General features: G+C 36.7%; 2 protein-coding genes across 2 annotated transcripts in view; one reads left to right on the forward strand and one right to left on the reverse strand.

The window, feature by feature from the left end:
* LOC139964448 (cell division cycle protein 27 homolog) overlaps nucleotides 1-25,271 on the forward strand; it is a 34,111-nt gene extending 8,840 nt beyond the window's left edge. Inside the window, exons 8-20 of the mRNA XM_071966011.1 lie at nucleotides 723-834; nucleotides 2,187-2,311; nucleotides 2,958-3,054; nucleotides 3,849-4,077; nucleotides 5,150-5,322; nucleotides 5,952-6,104; nucleotides 6,560-6,640; nucleotides 7,233-7,360; nucleotides 7,930-8,047; nucleotides 8,540-8,668; nucleotides 23,253-23,327; nucleotides 24,027-24,192; nucleotides 24,780-25,271. Coding sequence (XP_071822112.1) covers nucleotides 723-834; nucleotides 2,187-2,311; nucleotides 2,958-3,054; nucleotides 3,849-4,077; nucleotides 5,150-5,322; nucleotides 5,952-6,104; nucleotides 6,560-6,640; nucleotides 7,233-7,360; nucleotides 7,930-8,047; nucleotides 8,540-8,668; nucleotides 23,253-23,327; nucleotides 24,027-24,192; nucleotides 24,780-24,883 — 1,690 coding nt within the window. The 3' untranslated portion in view covers nucleotides 24,884-25,271. The remainder of the gene's footprint in view (nucleotides 1-722; nucleotides 835-2,186; nucleotides 2,312-2,957; nucleotides 3,055-3,848; nucleotides 4,078-5,149; nucleotides 5,323-5,951; nucleotides 6,105-6,559; nucleotides 6,641-7,232; nucleotides 7,361-7,929; nucleotides 8,048-8,539; nucleotides 8,669-23,252; nucleotides 23,328-24,026; nucleotides 24,193-24,779) is intronic.
* LOC139964450 (heparan sulfate glucosamine 3-O-sulfotransferase 5-like) lies at nucleotides 12,703-23,245 on the reverse strand. The gene is made up of 2 exons (XM_071966014.1): nucleotides 18,087-23,245; nucleotides 12,703-13,360 (listed from the first exon to the last, which is right to left on the reverse strand). The coding sequence occupies exon 1, from the start codon at nucleotides 22,072-22,074 to the stop codon at nucleotides 20,845-20,847; it is 1,230 nt and encodes a 409-aa protein (XP_071822115.1). The 5' UTR covers nucleotides 22,075-23,245; the 3' UTR covers nucleotides 12,703-13,360; nucleotides 18,087-20,844.
* Nucleotides 25,272-25,305: the final 34 nt, after the last annotated feature.

Here is a 25,305-nt window from a genome sequence, read left to right on the forward strand (position 1 = left end):
TTCCTTCGTAAGTAGCTCCAGTTATAGTGTGTTACTATTACAACCATGTTAAATGTTAATTTATGTATTGCTGGTATCTATGCTGTTATATTAAGGACATTGAACAACTTACAACAATAAATACAGTTACATATTGGTAAAAAAACAGTATATAAGCTCTTGGCCACTAACAACTATTTTGCACTACATTGTGTGCATGTAGCAGGAACCTGTTGGTCCCTGTGAAAAAGTCCATTGGTAACATTTCTCAAGAATTGTGTAAAACTTACTGATTCTTACCATGTTTTTCAGTTCTTAATGTCTACCGGCAGGGAATTACCAGTGTCTTATTATTTTTACTGGCAAATGGACAAATCCACTAACATTTAGCTAGTAAATAGCCCAAATTGTAAGACCTGATAATAAAGGTTAACAGCTGGTTTATAATGTATTCACAGATCTCTGCTTCATCTTGAAATCAAACTGTAGCCTTTAAAGCAACAAATCCTAGAGCAGAGTTTATAAGGCAGTTAACATGTGTAATATTTTTAAGGTTAACAAATTGTATTTCTATATATGATAATGATGAACAAGGTTGGCATCAGTCTCACAAAAACTGCTGTGCATCTGTATAGCAATTTGTCCATTCTGTATAGCATTTTACAATTCAATACCAATAAAAGTTGTCAATATGTCACCAGTTTGACCTATAAGTTGGTAAAGGCATTTTCTTTCTCGTGCAGTTTTGGAATTTTACCTCTGGATACCCCCAGCCCTGGGGATGCAGGCTCACCTACTTTTATCAGCCCCCAAGCTACTGATGCTCAAATACCAGAACCAAAGGCTCCAAGAAGGGTACATTCATAGGGTTCTATGATTAGATTTTTTGTTTACTTTCTAATGTTATTTAAAAACTCTAAGTTGGGATGTACTTAAACATGTGTGTTTCTTTGTTTTGGTTTTTCAAAATAAAAATAAAAGTGTATGCATGGTATAAGCCACAAGAAAATGACTGGTGTTTGATGAATGTTTAGAGAGGGAGAAGGGAATTTCTGAAAATTGTCACCAGGTCACCTGAACTGTAAAATCTGTAGTTAATTACTTTGATATTTCATGAATATTTATAATGATGTTAATTGATTATTAGAATATTCATAGTGCAATTGTCACCAGGTCACTAGAACTGTAAAATCTGTAGTTAATTTCTTGATATTTCATGAATATTTATTCTGATGTTAATTGGTTATTAGAATAGTCATAATGTAATTGGTCAACAACAAATTCACTACATGAATATTCATGAGTGGAAAATTTCTACTCTCTGTATATATTGTATATGCTTGGTGGCACAACAGGAGCACATGTTTCTAGGTTGTCCTACTGTTGGAAGGATTCTGCTATAGACTGCCAAGGAGTGCTGATACCTATCATTTTACTGCCTTTTGGCTAAGATCATGTGTAGTATCTGTTCCCTTTCGAGGGGAATGGTGATGCACACCCGACAATGATCACACAGTCACAGTCCCGATGCAAGGGAACTGGGGTTGAGAGCGGATCAGTCGTTCGGTAGTTTGGTTTCCGTGCCTAGGTTCTTTCCTGGGCGACTTTTCCTTAAAAAAAGTATCATTTTACTGCACTGTTGTTGCAAGGGTTAGGGTTAGTAGCAAATATGTAATAGTTCTCCTCAGAAATAATGAGTAATTTTCTACTATACAAAAATCATATTGGTTTTACAACCTTTGTCTAGTCTTATTTAGTTACTTGCTAGTGGGCCTACATGTAGGAATGTTAACTGGACTTAGTTCTAAGGCCTATCTTACTTTGCTGTAAGACAGCACGTTTGTAGTTCACTTTCTGGCAAAGACCTGAAGTTCCTAAATGCGAATTTTTATTTTATTGAATAAAACAAAGTAGCTGCATGGCCTATGTCATGAAGAAAGAAGAATTAGCATGCATGTATTATTTGACCTTTGTACCAGTTTTTACAGACAGCTTGGTAGCTTGAATACTTCAATCAATCCATGCTTTAAAAAGCTGAATCTGAAATTGGTGGATTGAAATGGTCCTCTTGATGTTCCATCATTGTTCAGAAGTATGCAATTCTGTTGATCTATTCAGCATTATTTTATGTCATTTCTTTGGTGCTTGGTGTGCATTCACTATAAACCTATTGAAAATTCATGTTGATGTATCTTCGCATTCAACAGGCTGTGAGGAGAGGTTTACCAGCTGGAAAACCTCCAAAGTTACCAGTCTTCAGCCAATCAGGCAACAATAATAGCAACACTAAAGAATCACATTCTACGGCACTTTTACCAACCTCCGTCCCATCGTGAGTATCCTCTTCAAACTGTCAATGTTCACCAGATATTTCGAGTATTTGTGGATTAATCCTTAAGATATTGAATGCCCAGGAGACAGGGATGGTTGTATTTAGCTTGAAGTTTACACATCACTGTTTAGGCTCTTAACAATAAAAACACATTGTGAGCTCAACTGTAACTATGATGTTAACACTAAAAAAACACATTCTCCGGAACTTTTACCAACCTCCGTCCCATCGTAAGGTTCCTCTTCAAACTGTCAAACCAGATATTCGAGTATTTGTGGATTAATCCTTAAGACAATGAATGCACAGGAGATAGGGATGGTTGTATTTAGCTTGAAGTTTACACATCAGTGTATCTAGGCTCTTAACAATAAAAACACATTGTGAGCTCAACTATAACTATGATAGTAACACTAAGGAACAGATTTCTTAGGCACTATTTTCAACCTCCGTCCCATCGTGAGTATCCTCTTCAAACTGTCCACACCAGATATTTCAATATGTGTGGATTCATCTTTAAAGATAATGAAATGTCCAGAAGAGAGTGAGGGTCCCTAGATGTACATGTTAAAGTAACACACCACCGCTTTGGATATTCTGTTATTCTTCTTTCTCTTATCTTCTTTGATGTTTTCTCTGTGATAAACAGTCCTGCACAGGTGCTCTTCACGTCGGCACACCACGGAGTCAGGCGAAGCTCTCGTCTTTTTAGTAATGCCAACTCTGTCAATGCCAGTTCAGTAAAGGTGAGTTTTTAATGCTTTTTGTATGCCTACATGAAAGCATGTTTGTCCAATTAGTACCTAAATAAGTTAACTCAAAACTGTTTAAAATAAAACACAAAATAAAATAAAACTATTAGCAAACTGCTTATCTACTAGAGAGCCTGTGTAATAGAATGTGTAAAAGTAAGTTGGCCTGACGTTTTGATCCTAGCAGGATCTTCTTCAGAGGCTAAAATAAAACACTTCAAAGATAAAACAAAGAAACCTTTGTATATCTATGCTTAGCTCAATGAACCAGTTTGAGGCTAGTTAAAAATAGTTGGAATTGTAATCTCTGATTGCAGTATTAATGGGTAAGGAGAAACACTTAATATAGTTAGGCAGAGTGTATAGCCTAGTGGTTAACGCCGGCGTCCCCCAGTCATGAGATCCCCGGTTCGATTCCCCGCCGACAGCAAGGTGTGTCGTCTGGCAAGGGTGTTGTTCAATAACAACTTCGCGACATGGACGTTAAATGGATGTGTGCCGAGAGATTGGCTTCGGTCAGCTTGCGAGTCTATAAGCCTCCATGGCTTCTTTCGCGAGTTCCTGCTTGCGGGAAGATCACATATACATACATACATACATGCATACATAGTAAGATATTTGGAATATTACATGAAATTAATTAAAAGAGTTATCAGGAATTGTCTCATTAGCACTCGGTTTCTCTTGTCTCGTCTCTTATCGTACTAAGATGTCTCTCAGAGCCGTCCATAGCAGACAGACTATAGGCCTGGATTGATATTCTCTTTCTTCGTCCTTCTTCCACTCAGGAAAATACCTCAACAAAGCCAACGACAAGATCAAAACTCGGACAGACGAGGGCGACCAAGGGCAAGACAAAAACAAGGGGAGTCAAGTCGTCCTCGATAACCACATCTCACGAGTCCGATCTCATCATCAAATCATCGGAATCGGACGAGAAGTTGAAGAGCAGCGTCAAGGCTGAAAATTACGCCAACCTTCACGCTCAGATCCTCACGTTCCAGAAAGCATCTGCAGGTGAATATATATGTGACAATGTAATCATTGTATGGAGTAACTAAACAATAGAGATGATGGTTAGTTTGAAACAAATTTACGTAAATGTGTAGTGTTTGGACTTAAAGATCATAGGTAATGACCAGAAGGCTTAAATTGGTATATTCTACCAAATTAATTTACCTGTAATGTTCCTATGAAGTACATTTCTTATAAGTATGTTCCTAATTAGTATGTTCCTGGTAAGTATATTTCTTGTATGTTCCCTAGTAATTATGTTTCTAGTAAGTTTAATTAGTATGTTTCTACTAAGTATGTATTTCTAGTAAGTATGTTTCTACAAAGTTTGTTCTCAAAAATTAATATTTTTCTGGTAGAGCATGCTTCTGGTAATTAAGTTTCTAGTAAGTTTAATTAGTATGTTTCTACAAAGTATGTGTTTCTAGTAAGTATGTTTCTACAAAGTTTGTTCTCGCTAATAAATATTTTTCTGGTAGAGTATGTTTCTTGCAATTAAGTTTCTAGTAAGTTTAATTAGTATGTTTCTAGTAAGTATGTTCCTAATTAGTATGTTTCTACAAATTTGTTCTCGCTTATATATGTTTCTGGTAGAGTATGTTTCTAAGTAATTATGTTTCTAGTAAGTTTAGTTAGTATGTTTCTAGTAAGTATGTTCATAATTAGTATGTTTCTACTAAGTATGTTTCTGCAAAGATTGTTCTCGCTAATAAATATTTTTCTGGTAGAGTATGTTTCCTAGTAATTGAGTTTCTAGTAAGTTTAATTAGTATGTTTCTAGTAAGTATGTTCCTAATTAGTATGTTTCTACAAAGTTTGTTCTCGCTAATAAAATATTTTTCTGGAAGAGCATGCTATTAGTAATTAAGTTTCTAGTAAGTTTAGTTAGTATGTTTCTAGTAAGTATGTTTCTAATTAGTATGTTTTTACTGAAGTTTGTTTCTAGTAGGTATGTTTGTTAATTGGCAGGCTCCTTTCCACTTCCTTCATACCCAAAGTATTTTCAATAATATTTTTGTACAAATTACAAGGATGTGTAAATCATCGCTCAATCTTCTTTTTCTTAACCTAACAGAGGGTCTACTCTCCTTGCTAAGGGATCTTGGTTCTGCCTATGTATCACTTACCCAATTTCAATGTCGAAAGGCCATTGAAAAATTCAGCACCATCCCACCTCATCATTTAAACACTGGGTGGATATTCTCTCAACTAGGAAGAGCTCATGCTGAATTAGCAGAATATCAATTGGTGAGTCGACTTCTCTGTCAAACCGTTTACAAGTTTAATGGTCGATTAAAGATCCACTACATTGCTAAAATTTAATTTCAATCTCAGTAAATGTAAGGCGCAAAGATGTGTGTGTTTTGCAGCAAGTGTGTTTCACTACATTTCAAAGTATAATTAGTTTAATAGTATCATGAATACAGAGTGGCACTAAACAAAGCATGGCTTCGATGCTACTGAATTTGAAGGGAAAAAAGTTAAGAGCAAAACTTGTGTGAAAGAAGAAGAAAAAAACGATTCAGTTAAAGAAATCTCTACACTCAGCAAAGATCTAGCTGAGGAGTAACACAATGGACTTATTTGCATGTAAAATGAAAGTTGATGAAAAATTGTTGTTTTCAGGAATTCATTAAGATAATTACCTACCAATTGCTAAATTTCTGGGCAAGCAGAAAGTGTCCCAGTGCAGCATTGAAAAGAATAACAGTAGATGAAAGAATATAACTGTCCGATAAAATAATATAAAATACAATATTTAGAATAAACATTTAGTAATTAAAGCATCAAATGGCACTCTCTCTTATTTTTGATTATTATGTTTTGTTCTGTAATATTTTTGTAATTTTCTTTGAAATCATGTTTTCTCATTTCAGGCAGAAAAGATTTTCAAAAGACTACGTAAATTGGAGTCTCATTACCTGGAGGGCATGGAGATTTATTCCACTGTTTTATGGCATCTACATAAAGAAGTTGAGTTATCCGCCTTAGCTCAATCTCTTACGACGTTCGATAAAAATTCACCTGAGGTACTCGTCATGAAATTTATCTTCAAAGCATGTTTACCGAATAATAATAACTACAGGGAATCATTTATCAAGTAATGCATAGTAAAATGCCATACTATGTGGGTAAACTTGCTATGCAAAAATGTATAGCAGTGTTTATACACAGGAAACAGTGTACTTTGTATAAAGACAAAACTTCAAAACTGCTACACACAATTTCAGTACTAAATTATTCCCAACATTAAGATGGTGAGTAATGCTTGTAAAATTTCTTGCGTATCATCAGTTGGCAGGGCCCGGGTCTCATGGGTTAGGGGCGGGCCCCATTGGGCCACTGGGTTACCTTGGTCTTAATTCAGTACCTTTACATAGCGAGCCAGACCCTCAGTATGTATTTATAAATGACAGAAGATAATTTAATGCACCTCCTACCATATTGTTTACACTCTTCTACTTTTTCTTCCGTGACATTTCAGGTGTGGTGTGCTGTCGGGAATTGCTTTAGTGTACAAAAGGAACACCAGACTGCCATCAATTTCTTTCAAAGGGCCATCCAGGTAAGAGTAAACAACCTTTGTTTTGGCAAATTTTTTCAAAGTTTTCTTTTGGCTAACAAAAGTCACTCAAGCTTTCTAGTATTAACTTTAAAAGTCATAACAGAAAAAGAAATGTTTTCCAAAACTAAAAGCAGCTTTTTCCATCCTTTTCTGTGACTTTCTCAACCTCACTGACACCAAGATGCCATAACGACGTACATAACTAACTTATCTATTCAAATCTAACTTCAAATGGTGGAATAAAAGTCGAAAAATTTACAACTTTGAACCTTGTTTTTCTCGAAACCTTAACCTACAGTGTTATCAAATAAGTGCATAAAAGTGTAAGTTTGTGATCACTCCACGTAATTCAGAAATTGAATGATGTTTTGAAATAAATATTACATAACATTATGACTTAACGTTGTCAAATAAGTGCATAAAGTGTAAGTTTGTGATCACTTTACGTAATTCAGAAATTGAACGATGTTATGAAATAAATCAATATTACATAACGTTACGAGATGTATTCATACATTGTTAATGTAATAGTATTGTTGAGTTGAAATCGAATTTCTGCTAATTATATAGTCATGTTTTCTCTTTTGTGCAGGTGGACCCAGAATTTGCCTATGCATATACTTTACTAGGCCATGAATATGTAGCAACAGAGGAGTTGGAGAAAGCCATGAAGTGCTTTAGAAATGCTATCAGAATTAATCCAAGACATTACAATGGATGGTGAGTGAATGGAACCAAGAAGAAGTCCAAATTTCTCCTTTAGTCCAGTCTTCTGGCAAGAATTTTCCATTTTGTAGACTGAATTGTGACGCATGAAGGATTGTTTTTGAGAACAACCACAGTTGTGCACCGAGCAATTAACAGACAACACATTAAGGTTGTGAAATTAAAACTCTTTGTTCAGAGTAAACAAAAGCTTTGTCATGATATCTGAATTACTCTCATAAACCGTGAAAATTCCAAATTAACAAGATTATTTCTTGCTGGTTGAAAAAAAAATTTGCTGCTTGCAGTTAAACTGATAAGAATTAACCACTTATTGATTACTAACTTAGAATTCCCAACTCTGGTCACAATCTGGAAAAAAATTTGCTGCTTGCAGTCAAAATGATAGATTATTAATGCAGAAGGAGCAATTATTGATTACTAGCTTAGAATTCCCAACCCTGGTCACAATCTGAAAAAATTCACTCAGGTTGCTAGAATCAGAGAGATTTCGTCCATGCTTGTCAATATTTAGAGAGTGAACGGTGTATGGTAATAGTTTCTCTGTTTTGTTTCTTATGCAGGTACGGAATTGGAATGATATATTATCGACAAGAGAAATTTGCCCTGGCAGAGGTGCATTACAAGAAAGCCATAGAAATAAACCCACAGAATGCTGTCCTCTTGGTTCATCTGAGCGTGGTAAGAAAACGGTTTTAACTTTCCAAACTTGCTTTCCCATTTTGGTTAACATTAAAAATGCATCACAACAAATCATAATGGCCTTCTATCTTAAATACTGTTTAAGTCTGTTAGATCAGATACACTCTGTTCATAGATTCCCGATGACATCTGAAGTTTTAGCGTAAATGTTACAATTCCCACAAAAACAATTGTTTTCATGTTCTAATTTTGAAACACTTTTGCGAATCATGATATGTTATTAGTTGTTATTAGTTGTTTTGATTGATTGTGCTGACTGTTTTTTAGTGTAGGTTAATACCGATCAATTACAAACACTTTTGACATTGAACGTACAGTTTAATGATGTGATGAAGATAAAACATGCAACTTCCATTTTGTTCTTCCAACATGTCGTGCAACTAATTACTTCTAACCCTATGTTAGTTGCATTTGTATCTTGGACCAGCAAAATATCTGTTATCTTTTGGTTTTTTCCTTTTCTGGAAATAGGCACAGCATGCACTTCACAAGCCAGATCAGTCTTTGGCACTCATCAATCGAGCCATGACCCTGGACAGAAACAACCCCCTGGGTAGATTTCAGAAGGCATCCCTCCTATTTGCTACGGATAAGCCCCAGGTAGGAATAGCAACTTTCGCTTTAAAAAAAATTGTGATGTTTCTGCTGTAATACAAGAAGACTTTATATAGTGTCTGGTATGCAGTTATTTATTTTGTTTTTATGAGTAAGCAACTACAAGTGGATGTGGGTTGAAGCTGAATGGCTTAAAAGGTGCATTCCATGTTCGGTTACTATCCAATTTACCAAGTTTACCCCTTTTGGAATTTGGTCCCAATTGAATCACCCAGGTCAGGTTGGTAAACCATGGACCGATTACCCACCTTATGTAGATCTCATGTAGACCTCATATAAACAACTGTAACCTGGACTACCAGTAGTGTTTTCTAATGGTTTACAACATATTCTAATTTAATTTTGTGCCTAAAGTTATCCATTAAATGACATGTTAGCAATGAGTCAAAGTATCAGTTGAAAGCTTGTCAGAAACAGTTTTAGGCAGGGCAGTAACTAGATCCCTGATATGCAAAGTGTGGGTCGCAACTCGTTTTTAGGCTGCCCAAAAACCTTAACGAGGATTACCAAAAAGTTAAAAAAAGGGTGGGGGGGGGTGAGGGAATTGGTCAATATTTGTGAAACAAAAAGTGGAAAAATCTTGAACATAAACGATATATATATATATATATTTATCACTTTGCAACTAAGCACTCTTGATTTTAAACTTATCAAAAAGAAAGGGGAATCCCCTCAAAGCCACAGCATCTGCCACTGGTGGGTAGGCTAGATGATGAAGGCTAAAAATGGGGATATTCAAGCAAAAACATGTTGAAATACCAGTGATCTAGTGTTTATTAACCGATCTGTAAAACATTATCAAGAAGACCAGTGTCCTTAAATGTCCTTTGAACTTTTGACTTAAAAAATATAAACGTTTGGAGGATGTCATGGGGTTTCTTTTCAAAATGTATACTAGCGCTGACCTAAGTGAAAAGAACAATGTTATTCTTGAGCTTTTGCCACAGACTATTGCAAGTAAATAATGTCAGCGAATCTACAATAACAAGGAAGGCAATATAGTTTTTTTAAATTTAGAAATGCAGACAAGAAAAACATCAAGAATGAGGACTTGTTTTCATAGCTCCTAGTTGGTTGGAAAATTGCCATTGAAGCAAAAATTTGGTAAATATTTCTGCCATACAGTAATGTCATCCACTATAAAGCTCTAAAATTGTACTTACCCAAAGGCAATTAGCTGTTTGCACACTGCACCAAAATCTGAACACTTTAGAGACACTCTCTGTCTCGATGACAAAGGTCATAAACTACCAAACTTTGCCAGATGTGTTGTATGACAACGTTAATAGCTATTGTGAACTGTGACATTTAATTACAACACCTGTCTAAACACATATTCAGCCCGGGAAATACCAGTTGACCCCGTATAACGACTTGGCATGAAAGGATGTCAATTTAAACTGTTCCGTTCAGGAAGTTCATCTTACTGATAAGATTGGTTGCCCTTTAAAGATCTGCTATGTATCTGACACATACAAAGAACAAAAGAAAACGATCTATGTTCTCTGTAATTTGAAATTTGTTGTGACCTAGAACGTTTAGATGGAGGTTGGTGAGACAGATTTTAAAAAAAATAAAAAATTGTTAGTTGTTTGCACCACAAATGCTTAACCCGTGCCAGCTGATGTTTATTATAAAGACAGGTTTATGTGTAGGCCTACCTCGTCCATTACCAACGGACGGAATACATGAAATTATGGATCATCATATCAGTTAGTTAGAGATAACTCACGTATCAAGATATTGAGATATTATAAGAAAGGCTTATCTGGAGCGAGCGGTTAGACATGTAACATAGAAACTCACCCAGTAGAGTTTGTGTTTCTAACTAGTAATTTGCATATTGAGCAGTAATTTGCATATTGAGCAGGTAAATACATTCTTAAATATGCTTGACAGGTATTTGTAGTCTGGTGAGAAATGTATATTTTGTATTGTCTTCCAAGGTGTGAGGGTGGGGGGTACCTTAGGGCTCGAATTACACTTATATCATATATTAGCTTTTAATTAAGGTAAAACAGTGCACGTTTTTTAAAGGTTCTTTTTTTTTTTTTTTTTTATGATTATTATTTTTTTTTATGTGTGTGAACTACATGAAGGCATTATTTGGTTGAAATAATATCAATATCGACTTAGCTTGAGACTTTAACATGTATGGATACTGTTAATGATAAATTACTTCACAACCAACCCAGAAAGTGTCTTCGAAAATAATTTAAAATATGCACCTTGTTAACATTGACACTATGTCCTACATTGAAGTGTCATGAATATTTGGATATTTGAGACCCTGTAATCCCTTCCCCCTATATCCATGGCCCCTCCACTGACCCACTCCCCCCCCCCCCCCGGCACTACTGATTGAATGAGGCAGAACACAGAATATCACATCACTAACCGGAGCATACGTGTTTTTCTCATCCATGGGACTTAAATTTCAAAACATAACTTACAAATTGAAACTGTTGTGGATTTTGTTTTGTACTAAATGTGTGTAAAAGGTATTAAAAGTTTGGTCAGATGCAGTTCTTATCTTTTTTTCATTTTAAGTGTTTAGAGGATCAGACTTTTGTATCTCCAAGCATATGTGGCCTCTGATCACTCTCTTTCTAAGTTCAGTAAAATAATATTGTGTGGTGGGTGTACTCTTTGTCTTTCTCCTGCTTGGTCCATAGCCCCATGATTGTAGGCCCTCTAAATAATGTTTTTAGCACAAGATCACGTCTGGGACCACATTGGACTCTCTCTCTACTCATTACCCTGACACTCTAATGAACAGTCACCGTCAAACTGCCATTTTATTGTCCCAATAATTCATTTGTGTGAGTCTAGCTAAAGGAAGCCTCGGCTTACTTTGAGCACCAGCTTCAAAGAACAGTTGCGGCAATATTTAGTTGGGATGTTGAGGATTTCATTGGCTCAACTTTGGCTGCCCTACTGCTTAATCATCCAGAGATTATTATATTCACTTAAAGGAGAGTCCAAGGGAAAGACACACCGACTAGTTGCTCAAATTCTTCGTTCTTAGGTCGGTAGTAATCTCGCAACATTCTTTCAATTCTATCACTGATGACTGGGTGTGGGAAGGTTTCATCATCTGTAGTTATGCTTCGCATGGTGCGTGCCTTGACTTTCACACCCAGTCCATCGGCCGTGAACATTTCCCGAGTGTAAAGGGGATCAAGCCCCACAAACTGCTCCACAGATTGAAGGGTTCCCAAGAGGTTTCTCTTCATGTCACTGTTATCGATAATCAAAAATTGACTCCTGTCGAAATACTTCAGCCATTCTTTAAAGTGTAAGGCATAGTCGCCTGTGTAGACAAAGGGACTACTGCTGTTGATGGCCGTTGACCCGTTTGTGGTCACCTCGGCAGTAAACCGCTCGGTCTCCAATTTTGCGCTCTGCCTCATCCGCCATTGCCGTTTGGTCCTCATGATCGCAGTGAAGCGGAAGTCTGATAACAGACGTTTCACAGGGTCCCGTACCAGCAAGATGAATTTGATGTTTCGGGGTAGCTCCCTCTTCATGTTTCTAGGAGCGGACTTGGTCACAAAGTATCTTGGAGTTTTCTCAAATAGCAATTGATCCTTCCTTGGAATTGCCAGTCGGGACTCGTACCAGCTTACGTTGTGTTTATCGTACCTGTCGTAGTAATGCACCTCGTAGCCTGTCACACACATCTGCGGATGAAACTCCAGGTAGAACTTCAGTGCATTTGTGCCACATTTTTTAGCGCCGATCAAGATTACATCCGGTAGCCTGCTCGCATAGCCTTCTCTCTTCATGACTTCCATAGAAATATCGACTGGGATCGCTCCTTCAAAGCTAGCATTGCGTTGCAGGTCCCGCAGCTGCCTGACGATGTTCTCTCGAGCGATCCGCTTCAGTCGCAGCTCTGTCCGTGCTCCTATCGACTTTCTTAGAAACAGTGCATCACTTTCATTCAAGAGATGATTCCTCTCGATATGTAAATTTAAACGACTAGCGGTCGTAGTAGAGGTCACAGGGGAGGTTTCTCTAACGAGGAGCAAATCGGGAGATGTTTTTAATCGTACTATCGTATGCTTTCTGTAGGAAAATAATAAAATATTGCATAATGCTAGTGAAGCAATCACAAGTAATTGAATACAGTTTTTCCTATGAACTGCCATTTCCTGACGAGGAGACGCGGCCAGTTCTATTTGCATCACAGGTTATCTCTGCGTATTGCACCACTTTAAGGCATCCAAGGTGCAAACAGATTCTGCTTCTTGAGGATAAATTATCTCCATAAATGTTGAAAGCAGGACAAGTTGGTTCAAAACTTATCCAGTGAAAAAGCCAACTATCAGAGAGGATTGTACTGTTGCCTGTACCATGGCTATCACAAGTGTGTACCATGTATGTACATCCTGTCTTGTGTCCAACGGAAGCATAGGCTTGTCATCCTTGCTTTGCAGGCTGACAATTTCCCTTGGGTGTGTGTTTACCTCAGTGGACTGGATCCTGTATGTATACTGTAATGTGGTCTGGTTCACATTATCTCCAGATGCATTACTTGGTAGATATGTGGTTCAGGGTACATACACACATACATACATGACCCAAACTAGTCTTTATTATAGACCTAATGCTGAGGTCAACATAACTTCACCAGGATCTGTTGACATCATCCAGATTAAGCTCTCCGTTTTCCTGCATTAATTAAAAGATGAATAAAATGATTAACAAGTTATTCAAAAGTGATAATTAATCAACTGATCATTTAGTGTTTGTTGATTTTGCAATGTGATGAAGTTGCTTCCCATCAAATTATGTGAGCGGTTTCTAAGTTTGGTCAAAGGGAAGTCCTGGGAGGGTCTGAAAGTCTGGGAGATGCAAGTCTGCAAGTCTGGGTGAAGCAAGTCTGCAAGTCTGGGTGATGAAAGTCTGGGTGATGCAAGTCTGCAAGTCTGGGTGATGCAAGTCTGCAAGTCTGGGTGATGCAAGTCTACAGGTCTGGGTGATACAAGTATGCAAGTCTGGGTGATGAAAGTCTACAAGTCTGGGTGATGCAAGTATGCAAGTCTGGGTGATGCAAGTCTGGGTGATGCAAGTCTGGGTGATGCAAGTTTGCAAGTCTGGGTGATGCAAGTCTGGGTGATACAAGTCTGGGTGGTGAAATTCTACAAGTCTGGGTGATGAAAGTCTACAAGTCCGGGTGATGAAAGTCTACAAGTCCGGGTGATGCAAGTCTACAAGTCTGGGTGATGCAAGTCTGGGTGATACAAGTATGCAAGTCTGGGTGATGAAAGTCTACAAGTCTGGGTGATTCAAGTCTGCAAGTCTGGGTGATGCAAGTCTGGGTGATGGAAGTCTACAGGTCTGGGTGATGCAAGTCTACAAGTCTGGGTGATGCAAGTCTGGGTGATGCAAGTCTGCAAGTCTGGGTGATACAAGTCTGGGTGGTGAAATTCTACAAGTCTGGGTGATGAAAGTCTACAAGTCCGGGTGATGCAAGTTTACAAGTCTGGGTGGTGAAATTCTGCAAGTCTGGGTGATGAAAGTCTACAAGTCTGGGTGAAGCAAGTCTGCAAGTCTGGGTGATGCAAGTCTGCAAGTCTGGGTGGTGAAATTCTGCAAGTCTGGGTGAAGCAAGTCTACAAGTCTGGGTGATGAAAGTATGCAAGTCTGGGTGAAAGTGCTCTCTTTGCAAGAAGACATCACAATTGATCAGCTATTTCATTATCAAAAATTCCAAATTAGATTGCAATTGAGAATTTAATCAAGCCACTCCCTCACAGAGCTTCTTTTTTTTCAAAAAGACAAAAAAACCTAAGGTTAATGAGGATGTTATCCAAAGATTCTGTTGTCTTTTTTGAGCAACAATTTGTGGCCCAATACTTTTTCACATTACTGTTTCTAATAATGAATAAAAACAGCAAATTAGAAATCATCAAAAATGTTTGACTTTTTGCTTCAGTTTTAAGAAATAATCTCAACTGAGAAAAATTACCGAACTACAACATTGTTTGGGGATTTTAGTATCAAGTAGCAGACTCAAAACTTAATCCAAATGAACTCAAAGAGCTGCCTTAAATGATGTCTTCTTCAGATGGCACACATTGATTGTGTCAAATGTTGAAATAAATATATGCCACACGCTACCCAGGGTCAGGACCACATGTATAGGGCATCATTTTATTGCCAAACGATTGAGCTGTTATAGTTGAAATGTCCTTGAACATGAGATAAGTCTTTTATCTGCTGGGTTGTATTATTCACTAAACAAATTTTGAGCTCTATGACTGCAGAATGCATTGGCACCTGAAATAATAAAGAAACTCAGGGGTAAAAAACATTCCATATGTAACACATCTTCAAGGAAGACTCAACAACAATGATTATAATAAGCAAAAGAAGCATTTGAGTGAAAACATTTTCGGATGGACAATTTCCACAGTTAGTTTGGAAGGAATTTTTACACTTCAAGTTTATAAGGTTAACCAGAGCAAAAGTTCACTGTAAATAAAAACAACATTAATCCACAGAATTTTGTGTTTGTTCAAAGTTCCCTGAAAATGTAGGAATTATGACTATTTAATAATGGGATAACAGCGTGATGCTAAAACGACATGGATTTTTTCTTGTTTATAAAATGCTAAAATGCTGCTAGCCTAATAATCATTTGATGTTTTAGTACTTTGAATGCATTTAATAGTCTAGCAGCTGTAATATTCCAGTGAAATTTTAGGTAAAAAAACATGATTAATGGTAAATATGATACTATAAACAAAATAATAGAATGGTAACAGCGTGACGGAAACAGTATGACCTAACGCTCATTTCATGATATGGGTACAATAAGAAGTGTTTAAATGTACTTTTCTACGCTCTGGAAAAATGTCCATGTTTATTATATTGTGGATTAATGTGCACAAACACAGATTAAGTATTCGAGGAGAAATAGATCAAGTTTATGTTTTATAAGTGTATGTACAATTATACAGAGGCACAAATGTTTACATCATTGATCAATGTGGGTCACAAATGGCAAATGTGAGACATACTTCATGAAATAAGAAGTATGTCAATGTAAATTTCTATGCTCTGGAAAAAAACTTCAATGTGCACAAACACAAACTAAGTATTGAAAGAGAAAATGGGTCAAGTTTTGAGTGTATGTTTTGAATATTAACAAACCATTACTGGGGATTTGATATTTCTTTCTTGTTTACATTAACTTAATCAGAAGTACAGTGAGATTCTCTAAAGTTGTAAATGAATAAGTATAACAAACACACATTGCAAAAGCTTATTTAGGCAAAATAATCTTGCATAAAAAGTGTATAAACATCAACATATTTAGATACAAATTTTACATCTGAAAACTTCACACTTGTCTTTAAGCTTTAATTTGATACTCAAAATTTATAAACATCTAGGACAGTTTTGAAAATAGGGTAGTCTAGTGATCATGTCCACCTTCGTGTGTAATTGCCCTAATTTGAGCTTGTTTGAAATATAAATGAATGAGTTGAAACTCAACTTGATGAAGTTTCATTAAAAAGTTATGAAGTATTGAATATTAGCAAAACCAAGCTAACAAACCTGCCTATGTATGTGGCAGTTGTTTGCTTTAGAAATTTTAAAAAAATTGAAAGGAATTTAGGTCCTACCACCATTTCTTATACAGTCACTTAAAAGGTATCTATGTAATTGGTTCTCCAAGCAATGAAGTTAAAGTATCTTCCATAGATATCCATCACTTTTGAATTGATTATAATAGATATTCATATTTCGACCTTATTATCTTCAGACCTTGGCAAAACATTACAGATACCTGCAATAGTTGTAACAGCAGTCTACCATTCACATGATAGAATAGATGTTTGAATTAAAGTACTTGGGATGCAGTGTTTTCCATATGATTAATTTTTTAATTCATTCTTTTACCTTGTTGTTTTCCTCTCTCAAAGTTTATATTATAGTTCTGTACATATCATAAAAAGAAATTTACACATTCCTATTCTCTGAAAGTTTGTTGTAAATAAGGAGATCACAACAAATTAGAAGCCAAATATCTGATGTACAATCTGTTTTCATGGAAGATACGAAATCGTTCTGACTTGTTTTGTTATTCGAAAAGTTGATCTCTAAGACGGAAACAAATAACCTTTAAGTTTGAATTGCCTAGAGTACTACTGACACGCTTTCACAAGTTTACAAATGGCAGTCCAAGGCTGCTGTGTGTTTCCAGTGCTGTCCTTTAGATTTTGCTTTATTACCATGACGATTTACTTAAATATTGATCATTATATTTTCTGTACTAAGTACAGGTAGGGAGTCCATTCTTGTCGCATTCTTGATATTTGCCTCTGTTACATACCGAACCAATTAGATTTGTAAATTTTCTCTTCGTCTGTTTGTTTTAAATGAGCTTAATTTGATAAAGGTTCACAAATCATAATTTAATCTTGAAGGAGAAGTAGAATCTGTAATCAGAGAAATAGCTGTAGAAGTAGCTGAAGGAGAAGTAGCTGTTGATATCAACAAATTTTAATTGTTGAGTGTAGTATTTGAGGGTTGATATCAAGTTCCAATTTATATTGTTGAGTACAAAGTATCTATAAATATCTGTCTTAATTCCTAATTAGCATTTTGCATTTTAGTGTACCGTAGTTTCACATAAACTTTGTAAGATTACTTCAATTAATTCTTTGCTATGTGTAATTTAGTTTCTAATATTTTATTGCACTGTTTGAGAATAAACATGAAAACTTTATACATGTCTTTCAAAAAAAAAAAACCAGTAGAGATCGAATAAGTTATACAATCTCTTAAATCGTTTCAATAAGTCCTAAAAAGATCCCAGACAATTACGGTCCTCTCCCACCTTCCCTACCCCCCCTTATTTCCCCATCCTCACATCCCCTCTCCCCAGCCATAAAACTGTCCAGTAGCTAGTAATTAACAACTACTGTAGTAGTATCAATTGCAGCATGTAAAAAATTGTTGTGATGGCAAATTGAAATAAAAAATTTAATTTCCCGAAAATTTCCCTTGTAAACTCGTAAGAGAATCTTAAAGACTTTATCTATGACTCCATATATTGTAATTGCTCTAAATGTACTTCATAAAATTTGACTGATTGAAGTTTTTTTCTCAAATTACCTGTAATGAGAAAATTCCAACAAGTCAATAGTCTTGAAATTTTCTAACTTTTTTTTTATAAAGAATTTTGATAAGAATTTGGAGCATCGTAAAGAGAATTTGTATACAGGTCAGTAATAAATCAAAGGAGACTACTACTCAAACCTACAGTATAGTTCACATAGTAGTACTATGTGAGCCAGCATGAACAGTTACCAGTACATTATAACGTTACCTAGCTTTCAAGTTTCTTTGACGATATGAGTGAAAACTTCAAACTACTACTCACCGACATCTGCCACGCTTCCCCTGTTAGCAGCATGCGCTTGTCAGGAACTGTGTGTGAAAACTAGTGAATGCTTGTAACACTACCACCTCTAACCTCCATATATACACCAATGATCATGCTATATTACAAGGTCACTGATACACAGTGGTGGTTGAAATGAATTCCATGTATTAAAACAGTACTTTACTGTAGCATTATGGATGAGGATATTACTCTTGTGGGTAAATATACAGGGATATGGCTGATTGTTTTTATGTACATTATGTAAATATAAATGTGCTCAGAGAGAGAGAATTGTTGTACTAGGAGTGTGACATGTGGTGGCAACTTATCATTGCATGTTGGATGGACTGTAGTGGTATGGTGGTGGGAGAAACAGCTTGAGATTAAATAGGTTAAGATGTGTACAGTATGTGTAGTTGTTTCTTCTGCATTGGTTTGTAAACACTGGTGGATAAATGACACAGTTGGTCTGCACAGGAGATACAACTTAGTGAGTAAATGAACCTTATTACTTTGATGGACTAATGTCTTTTGAGGTCAACCGAGTTCAGTCTGAAATTCATTGTAAGTAAGAGTGATAAATCTCAAAGCCAAACTTGGAAGAACTTCATATGTAGATAGTACAGCACCATAGTGTATGGAGAGGTCAAAGGTTATATGGAGACATCCAGAAGTCAAAGTGTGAAGACCCTCTATGTATGATACCGCCAAAGGTAAACTCTTGATTAAACTTGCTTAGTTTGGAGGTTATAGGTCATTTGAAGTCAGTAGTTCAGACAGCTTGTATTAAAACACAATAAAAACCCTGATCACTTGAAGGTTACAACGGTTAAAACTTGATAAAAAATATTGATTATTTGATCAATATTGTCAACAAATCTTAGGACACTTTAAGAAAGAAAATGAAGATTAACAAAGACTTAGACATTTGTATGTACAATGTAGTTTATTGCCCCAGACAGTTCTGTCAATGGTATTACTTAATATGTTAAAAAAAAAACCAAAAAGAATTGGCTACTTTAACTACTGTAAAGTATTTGAAATGATATGCATACCACAATATAGTTCATGAACTTGTCGGTTTTTACTTCAAATAATAGAGTTAAAGACAACAATTCTTACAAAATAGGAATTAAGTATCAATTTGCCTTAAAAAAAAATTAAAAAATGATCAAATTCAACCCAGAAAACTGCTTTAAAAACAGTTGAATGACTTTATAGAGCAGTGTAAAATGGAATGATTTCAACTTGTCACCATGTTAACAGTGTACTTTGAACAGCTTGTCAAACCCGTTAGAGTTAAGTACATACCAGTGTACATTAGTTACGCGGAGTTATTAAAATTGCAGCGTTTTATTAATATTTTTTGATGATCAAATACAACTGTAATGGAAGACCAGACTGTACAGATAATTAAATTAAGATACTTATTTACTTAAATGATATTATCTTAATATTTTAATAAGGAAAAAGTAGTTTTGAAATAGTTGAAGTGATCTTGTCATTAATAACAGTGCATTGTACTATTTTGAAAAAAAAGGCAGAAAAAAAGAAAAAGTAATGGGTCAGGAGAAGCTCTTTGCAGGACCATTGCATCTCATAAAATTAAAGTATAACACAATTGGAGAAAGTTATAACATTTGATAACAACATCATACCATAATTATTTGTGATAGGAATTTCTCGGTCTGAGGTAAATATCTGCTGTCACAATATTATCAATGCCCATGAAAACCTGTTATCTAGGTCACAAGTAGTACGTTCCCTTTTGTTGTCCCTGTTGAGGCCTCAAGGAGTGCCCCCTTCAGCCATGTCCAATCAACAGTCAGTGCTCGTTGTCATCATCACATTGGTTCATATCTGGTAGTTATACGAAAGTTCACACACAAGTTGCAATATCTGAATGCAGACCTAGTAGTACTGTAAACATTATATACATTATATGCTATTATATACAATAGTGTATACAAATTAGTCTGTAATTATTGAAGAAGAGATCTTTTGAAACATATTTTGCATAAGTTTTAAGTCAAACTTTGCACTAGTTTTAACCACCTTGACTAATTGTGTTTTCTAATCATGTAGGTTATTGTTTGTCTGACCAAACCACACATGTCGACCTATTCAACTGGCCAGTGCTTCTGTATGCACTTTCATGCGGCGTGTTTGCTTGTATGTGATCGCTTTCGTGCGATGGCGTTATTTTGATTCAGAGATCTGTCTACAGTACAGATCACACACATTAGGAATGACTTGAAAATGCCTAGATCTTCACAAAATTCTGGAGAGCCTTATTACTAAATGATACCACAGTGGTGACTGCATGTCCTCTTAAAATTGCCTCCATCAACACTGTGAATAGTCCTTCCGAAAAAAAAACAAGATAAATGATTCCATGCACATATCATTCATTGACTGGCAGGTCATTAAAGTATTAAATATAGTGTCGAATAGCTTCCAACCATATTCGAACTGGTAAGAGGAGTATAGGAACCCTGAACACAAAATCTGTAACTTAAAAATTCCCCTCAGGCACATCAAAAAGACAATGAGTTAATTTACTGTACTTTGTGCAACACAGAATGTAGTAAGTTGATTAGCCGAATGGCTATTACGGCCTGTAGATATATCAGACCTCTTTATTTGAAAATCTTGATCACTCAAACGACTCACTACTTCATTCATTGAGCTTCACTTAATTGCACTGCCTTCTTTTTATGGCCATTGCCTACAAATTAAAAAGGCCTACCTATCTTTAAAGGGTAGACCAAGGGAAAGACCTTCCTGCAAGGCGCTCAAATTCTAAATTTTTAGGTCGATAGTAATCTCTGAGCACTTTATTGACCTCTTTGCTCACAGCAGGATAAGGTAACTTGGGGTCTTTGGTATTCTTAGCTGTTATATTATTCTTGCCTACTTTAACACTCATCCCATCGGCAGCAAACACATCTCTCGTGTATAAGTGATCGATGCCGAGAAACCTCTCGACGGAGTGAAGCGTCTCCACCACATTAGCTTTCATCTCGCTATTTTCGATGATCAAAAATTGACCGGGCTTGAAATACTTCAACCATTCCTTAAAGTGCAAGGCATAGTCGCTGGTGTAGACGAATGGATGGCTGCTGTTGATGGCCGACTCCGCCGTCATTATTTCAGAAATCAGCAGCTTGGCCTGGGATTCTGCACTCTGTTTACGTCGCCACGTTTTCTTCGTTTCCAAAATCGTCGTGAATCGAAAGTCCGATATTAGGCGCTCTACGGGATCCCGAACACTGAGGATGAATTTAATGTTACTGGCGAGTTCTCTCTTTATATCGCTAGGCGCCGACTTGGTCACAAAATATTTAGGAGTCTTCTCAAGTACCAGTTGGCCCTTTTTGGGAATACGCAGACGGGACTTGTACCATTGGACATCGTATTGGTCGTGCCTGTCGTAGTAGTGAACCTCATTGCCAGTCACGCACAGCTGGGGATGAAATTCTAGGTAGAATTTAAGAGCATTTGTGCCAGTTTTCTTTGCTCCGATCATGATCACGTCAGGCAGTCTACTCTTTATCCCTTCCTCATGTAGGATCTTCTTCACTACAGTTGCTGGAAGGGTTCCATTCAACCCTCTGGTCGATTGAGCACGTCGCAGCCTCTTCAACAGTAATTGTTTTATCGGTGGTAGTAAACGGCTGTCGATGGTTTTGCCGACAGCATTCCTGACAAATTCGTTCTCCTGCGGAGTCAGTGGGTTGTACCACACATACTGCATATGCAGATGCTTTTTTGCCTTCGTCCTCCTTCTTGGTTGAGGATGATGGTTTGAGAGTATCACCTGAAATATCACCACTACAGCTATTGTCAATAAAATCAAACCAAACAGCGGTTTGCGCCATTGCCTTGTCATTTGGGCAAGATTCATGTCCAGATTGTGAGTTGTTCGTTTCTTTTCTCCGTTGTTAAACTGTCTCCTCTCTCTCTCTCTGTGAAAGATGCGCATCAACTGCAGGGTAAACCGTGCATCTAAACTGGCATCAACAATCTTTGCAATTATCCTGACATAATTCCCTCTTCATGATTGGTGCTGTTGTACTGTATTGGTCAGGTTGCTGATAGATACATACACACCCCAATCTGCTTATTCATTACCATACATGTATATATATTTAGCGGAATAATTCCTGTACTAGAAAGGTGGTACAATTGACTCTGTAACACCAAAATTTTTGCAATCAATATTTTGACCAGTTTCCCTAGATGAGGAATAAGTTGACACGTCGTCATTGATTCTACTGAGTGCTTTGTTTATGCACTACTAAAGGACAGGTTCTGTAAAGTGTTATAGGCAATGCAATATTTCTTTGTTCAATTGTAATGGTGTAAAAAACACCTGTTTTGTGATTTGCCTGTAACTAGATTTTAAACCAAAATATGTGAAATATTACTCATAATAGTTGGCACATAATTTAAGTATCAGATCTTCCTTAGTTTTCCATATAGGGACTTGGAGGTATTTTTATGTAAGATCTTGACTAACGATGCAAGGAAAATATACTGTCCAAAAGTCCTCCTGTTTTCTGGGAAGGCAGCTACTGTTGTTGTGTAGGAGCCTGGCTGTGAACAGGGAGTTGTAACAGTTCCCTGGTGCGAGCCAAATGTAGCCTAGTTAGTAAGGTCATTTTCATATATGCCATATAATGGAATATTCAACTAGACATACAGTGATGTAAAGAAGCTGTTTTTTTATTTCCTGCAGTGCTTGTTTGCCTGACTGTTTCAAGGCTATGGGTTTAATGTCCTTGTTTTATGCACCGGTTTACGTAAAAACCACAATAACAATTAGGGACATGTACATACATTCACCACCAACACCACAGGTTCCAGATACAGTATGGCTTGGGGTGATGAAACCGTTAGTACTAGTGTTGGAACCGCTTTAACCACTGCTTTACCCTACTGAAAATAACAGTCTATTTATGTACACCACTGACACGTATACTATACTATACCAATGCAATTCAGAAGTTTGAATAGTTTCAAGTCGATGAACCAAGAGTCCATTACTTTTTGAAATGTCTGATTTGCTCATTTTGCATGTTATTCCAAAGGTTTCTTCCGATTATTTGAAATAAAATGAGTCTAAGAGGCTTTAATCGTCTGCTATTTTCACCCTTCCAGGAGGCCTTGCAAGAACTGAATGAATTGAAACAGATTACTCCTAATGAATCCATGATTTACTTCCTGATGGGCAAAGTAAGTATATGTATGTCCTAAACCATGGGACTCCCTGTGGGTAGCCATGGTTACAACAAGATGTCACAATGACCCTCCTTATGGCTAGGATGACCTCTAGTGAAAATTTAATAACAGTGCAAATATTTTGAAATTGATTCTGTCAAATTTCATTTGTTGAAGGTTAGTCTGTGGTTGCCCCCAAAAAGTACCTCTCTTTAAGTTGCTGTGAAATTACCACACACAAGAAAAAGAGAGAAAAGAAAAACTGTTTGGCTTAAAAGTCTCACAGAGGGTTGATTTGGAGGGGAAGGTGTCTCTTCCCATGCAAATGCCCTCATGGTGGCAATAAGGGAGGTCAAAGGTGACTCTTGTATATTTGGGAGTTTTCTTAACTATGCACAACTGAGACAATAGGGTCAGTTTCTGAGTTGGAGCTTTTAAGTATTCAATCAGCCATTATGTAAATGGTTCTATCCAACTTTTCTCAAATAATTTTGTTCGATACCCCTTTACTTAAGTAGCAAGCATTTTGAAGACTGTATAACTGGCTGAAATCTAGGCACACGCTAGAACCATGCCGAGAAGAGAATCTGTATAACTGCATTGGGATTATCTGTGGATCAAAGAATATTTTACTTGGTATTGAAAATCAACTTTTTGACTGTTACAAATCAAATCTCAGTTTGTGTAATAATTATGTTGTTTTAATATTTTCAGGTTTACAATAAGCTAGGCCAAACTCATTTGGCCCTTGCCAGTTTCTCATGGGCCCATGACTTGGACCCCAAAGGATCTATGAGTCCAGTGAAGGAAGCCCTGGATAAACACTACCTCCCAGACGATGACAATAGCTCCCAAGACCTCGATGAGGAGACTTATGAAGGCAAGTCGGAAGGCAAAAACTTAGGACAGGGGCACTTGCAGGAAGCCTAAGGATTGATTTGATCATGAAATAAGGACTTAAAGCAACATGTGACATAAACCTTCATTTCTGTGTCAATACAAAATTCCACTGACATTGCAGTTACTAGTCAAAGTTTATATGCTATCAAAAAATGTAAAAATTCAGAAAATATCAAAATCATTACACTTGATGGTGTCTCAATAGACACAGCGATTGGTATGAGAAAGTTCATACAAATTTAAAAAAAACAAAATTAGGTTGGGCATCTTTGTTTAGTGCAAGCTTATTGTGAACAGCATCCTTGAAAAACTTGGTAAAAGTAGGAATCAGCTAGAAAAAGCTGCTTTAAGGAGGGCAATTCAACAGTGTTATAGGAAGATGCTTTAAACTCAATGGCAAATTATCTTGTTGTAATAGATAATAGCAACCACAAGAAGCTGAAACTGTGTACACTGGTGGTAGAGGAGGGGGATGAAGGGGGGGGGAGTTCACAAATGGTGAATTCTTTGTGATCTGTGGCAAAAGTATGTATCAGTATCTCAACTTCTCATCTTATCTTCTCACAGCTGATGATGGGGCTTTGGGTATGAGTGATATATCCCCCACTGGTAGTCCTCGAGTCAGCCTCGACATGCAACTTCAAGCCAACGAGAGCGATGGTAGCCTGTGAGGATAGCAACATCTCCACCCTGGTCAAGAGAGGCCTAAAGCTGATCCCTGATGAACCCAGGAGGAGGGATAAGCTTAGCAAACCGAGAGAGGAAGTCCAAGTTTCGAGTAGGGCCATAAAATATTTGTTTCATTTTTTTACAATCAGGCACCAATCATGTCACACTGCCCTTGAAGAGAAAAATATGCCTACATGTGAGAGTAGTATTGCAGTTGTAATTCTTTTTTTTTTTAGGGGCTTTATGCCATAATGATGTAAGGTGCATATGTCACATTAATGTCACTTGCCGTGAGGAGGCTGTAAGGAACAGTTCAACATAGTCCATTTCAATGTTTGGTATCTTTCTTTTGCCTTCGCAACATTACACACGTCGTCAGTATTTAAATAACAAACAAAAGCTTCAACCGAATATCCATTATTTC

Source organism: Apostichopus japonicus, chromosome 23, assembly GCF_037975245.1.
Source record: "Apostichopus japonicus isolate 1M-3 chromosome 23, ASM3797524v1, whole genome shotgun sequence".
NCBI lineage: Eukaryota > Metazoa > Echinodermata > Holothuroidea > Aspidochirotida > Stichopodidae > Apostichopus > Apostichopus japonicus.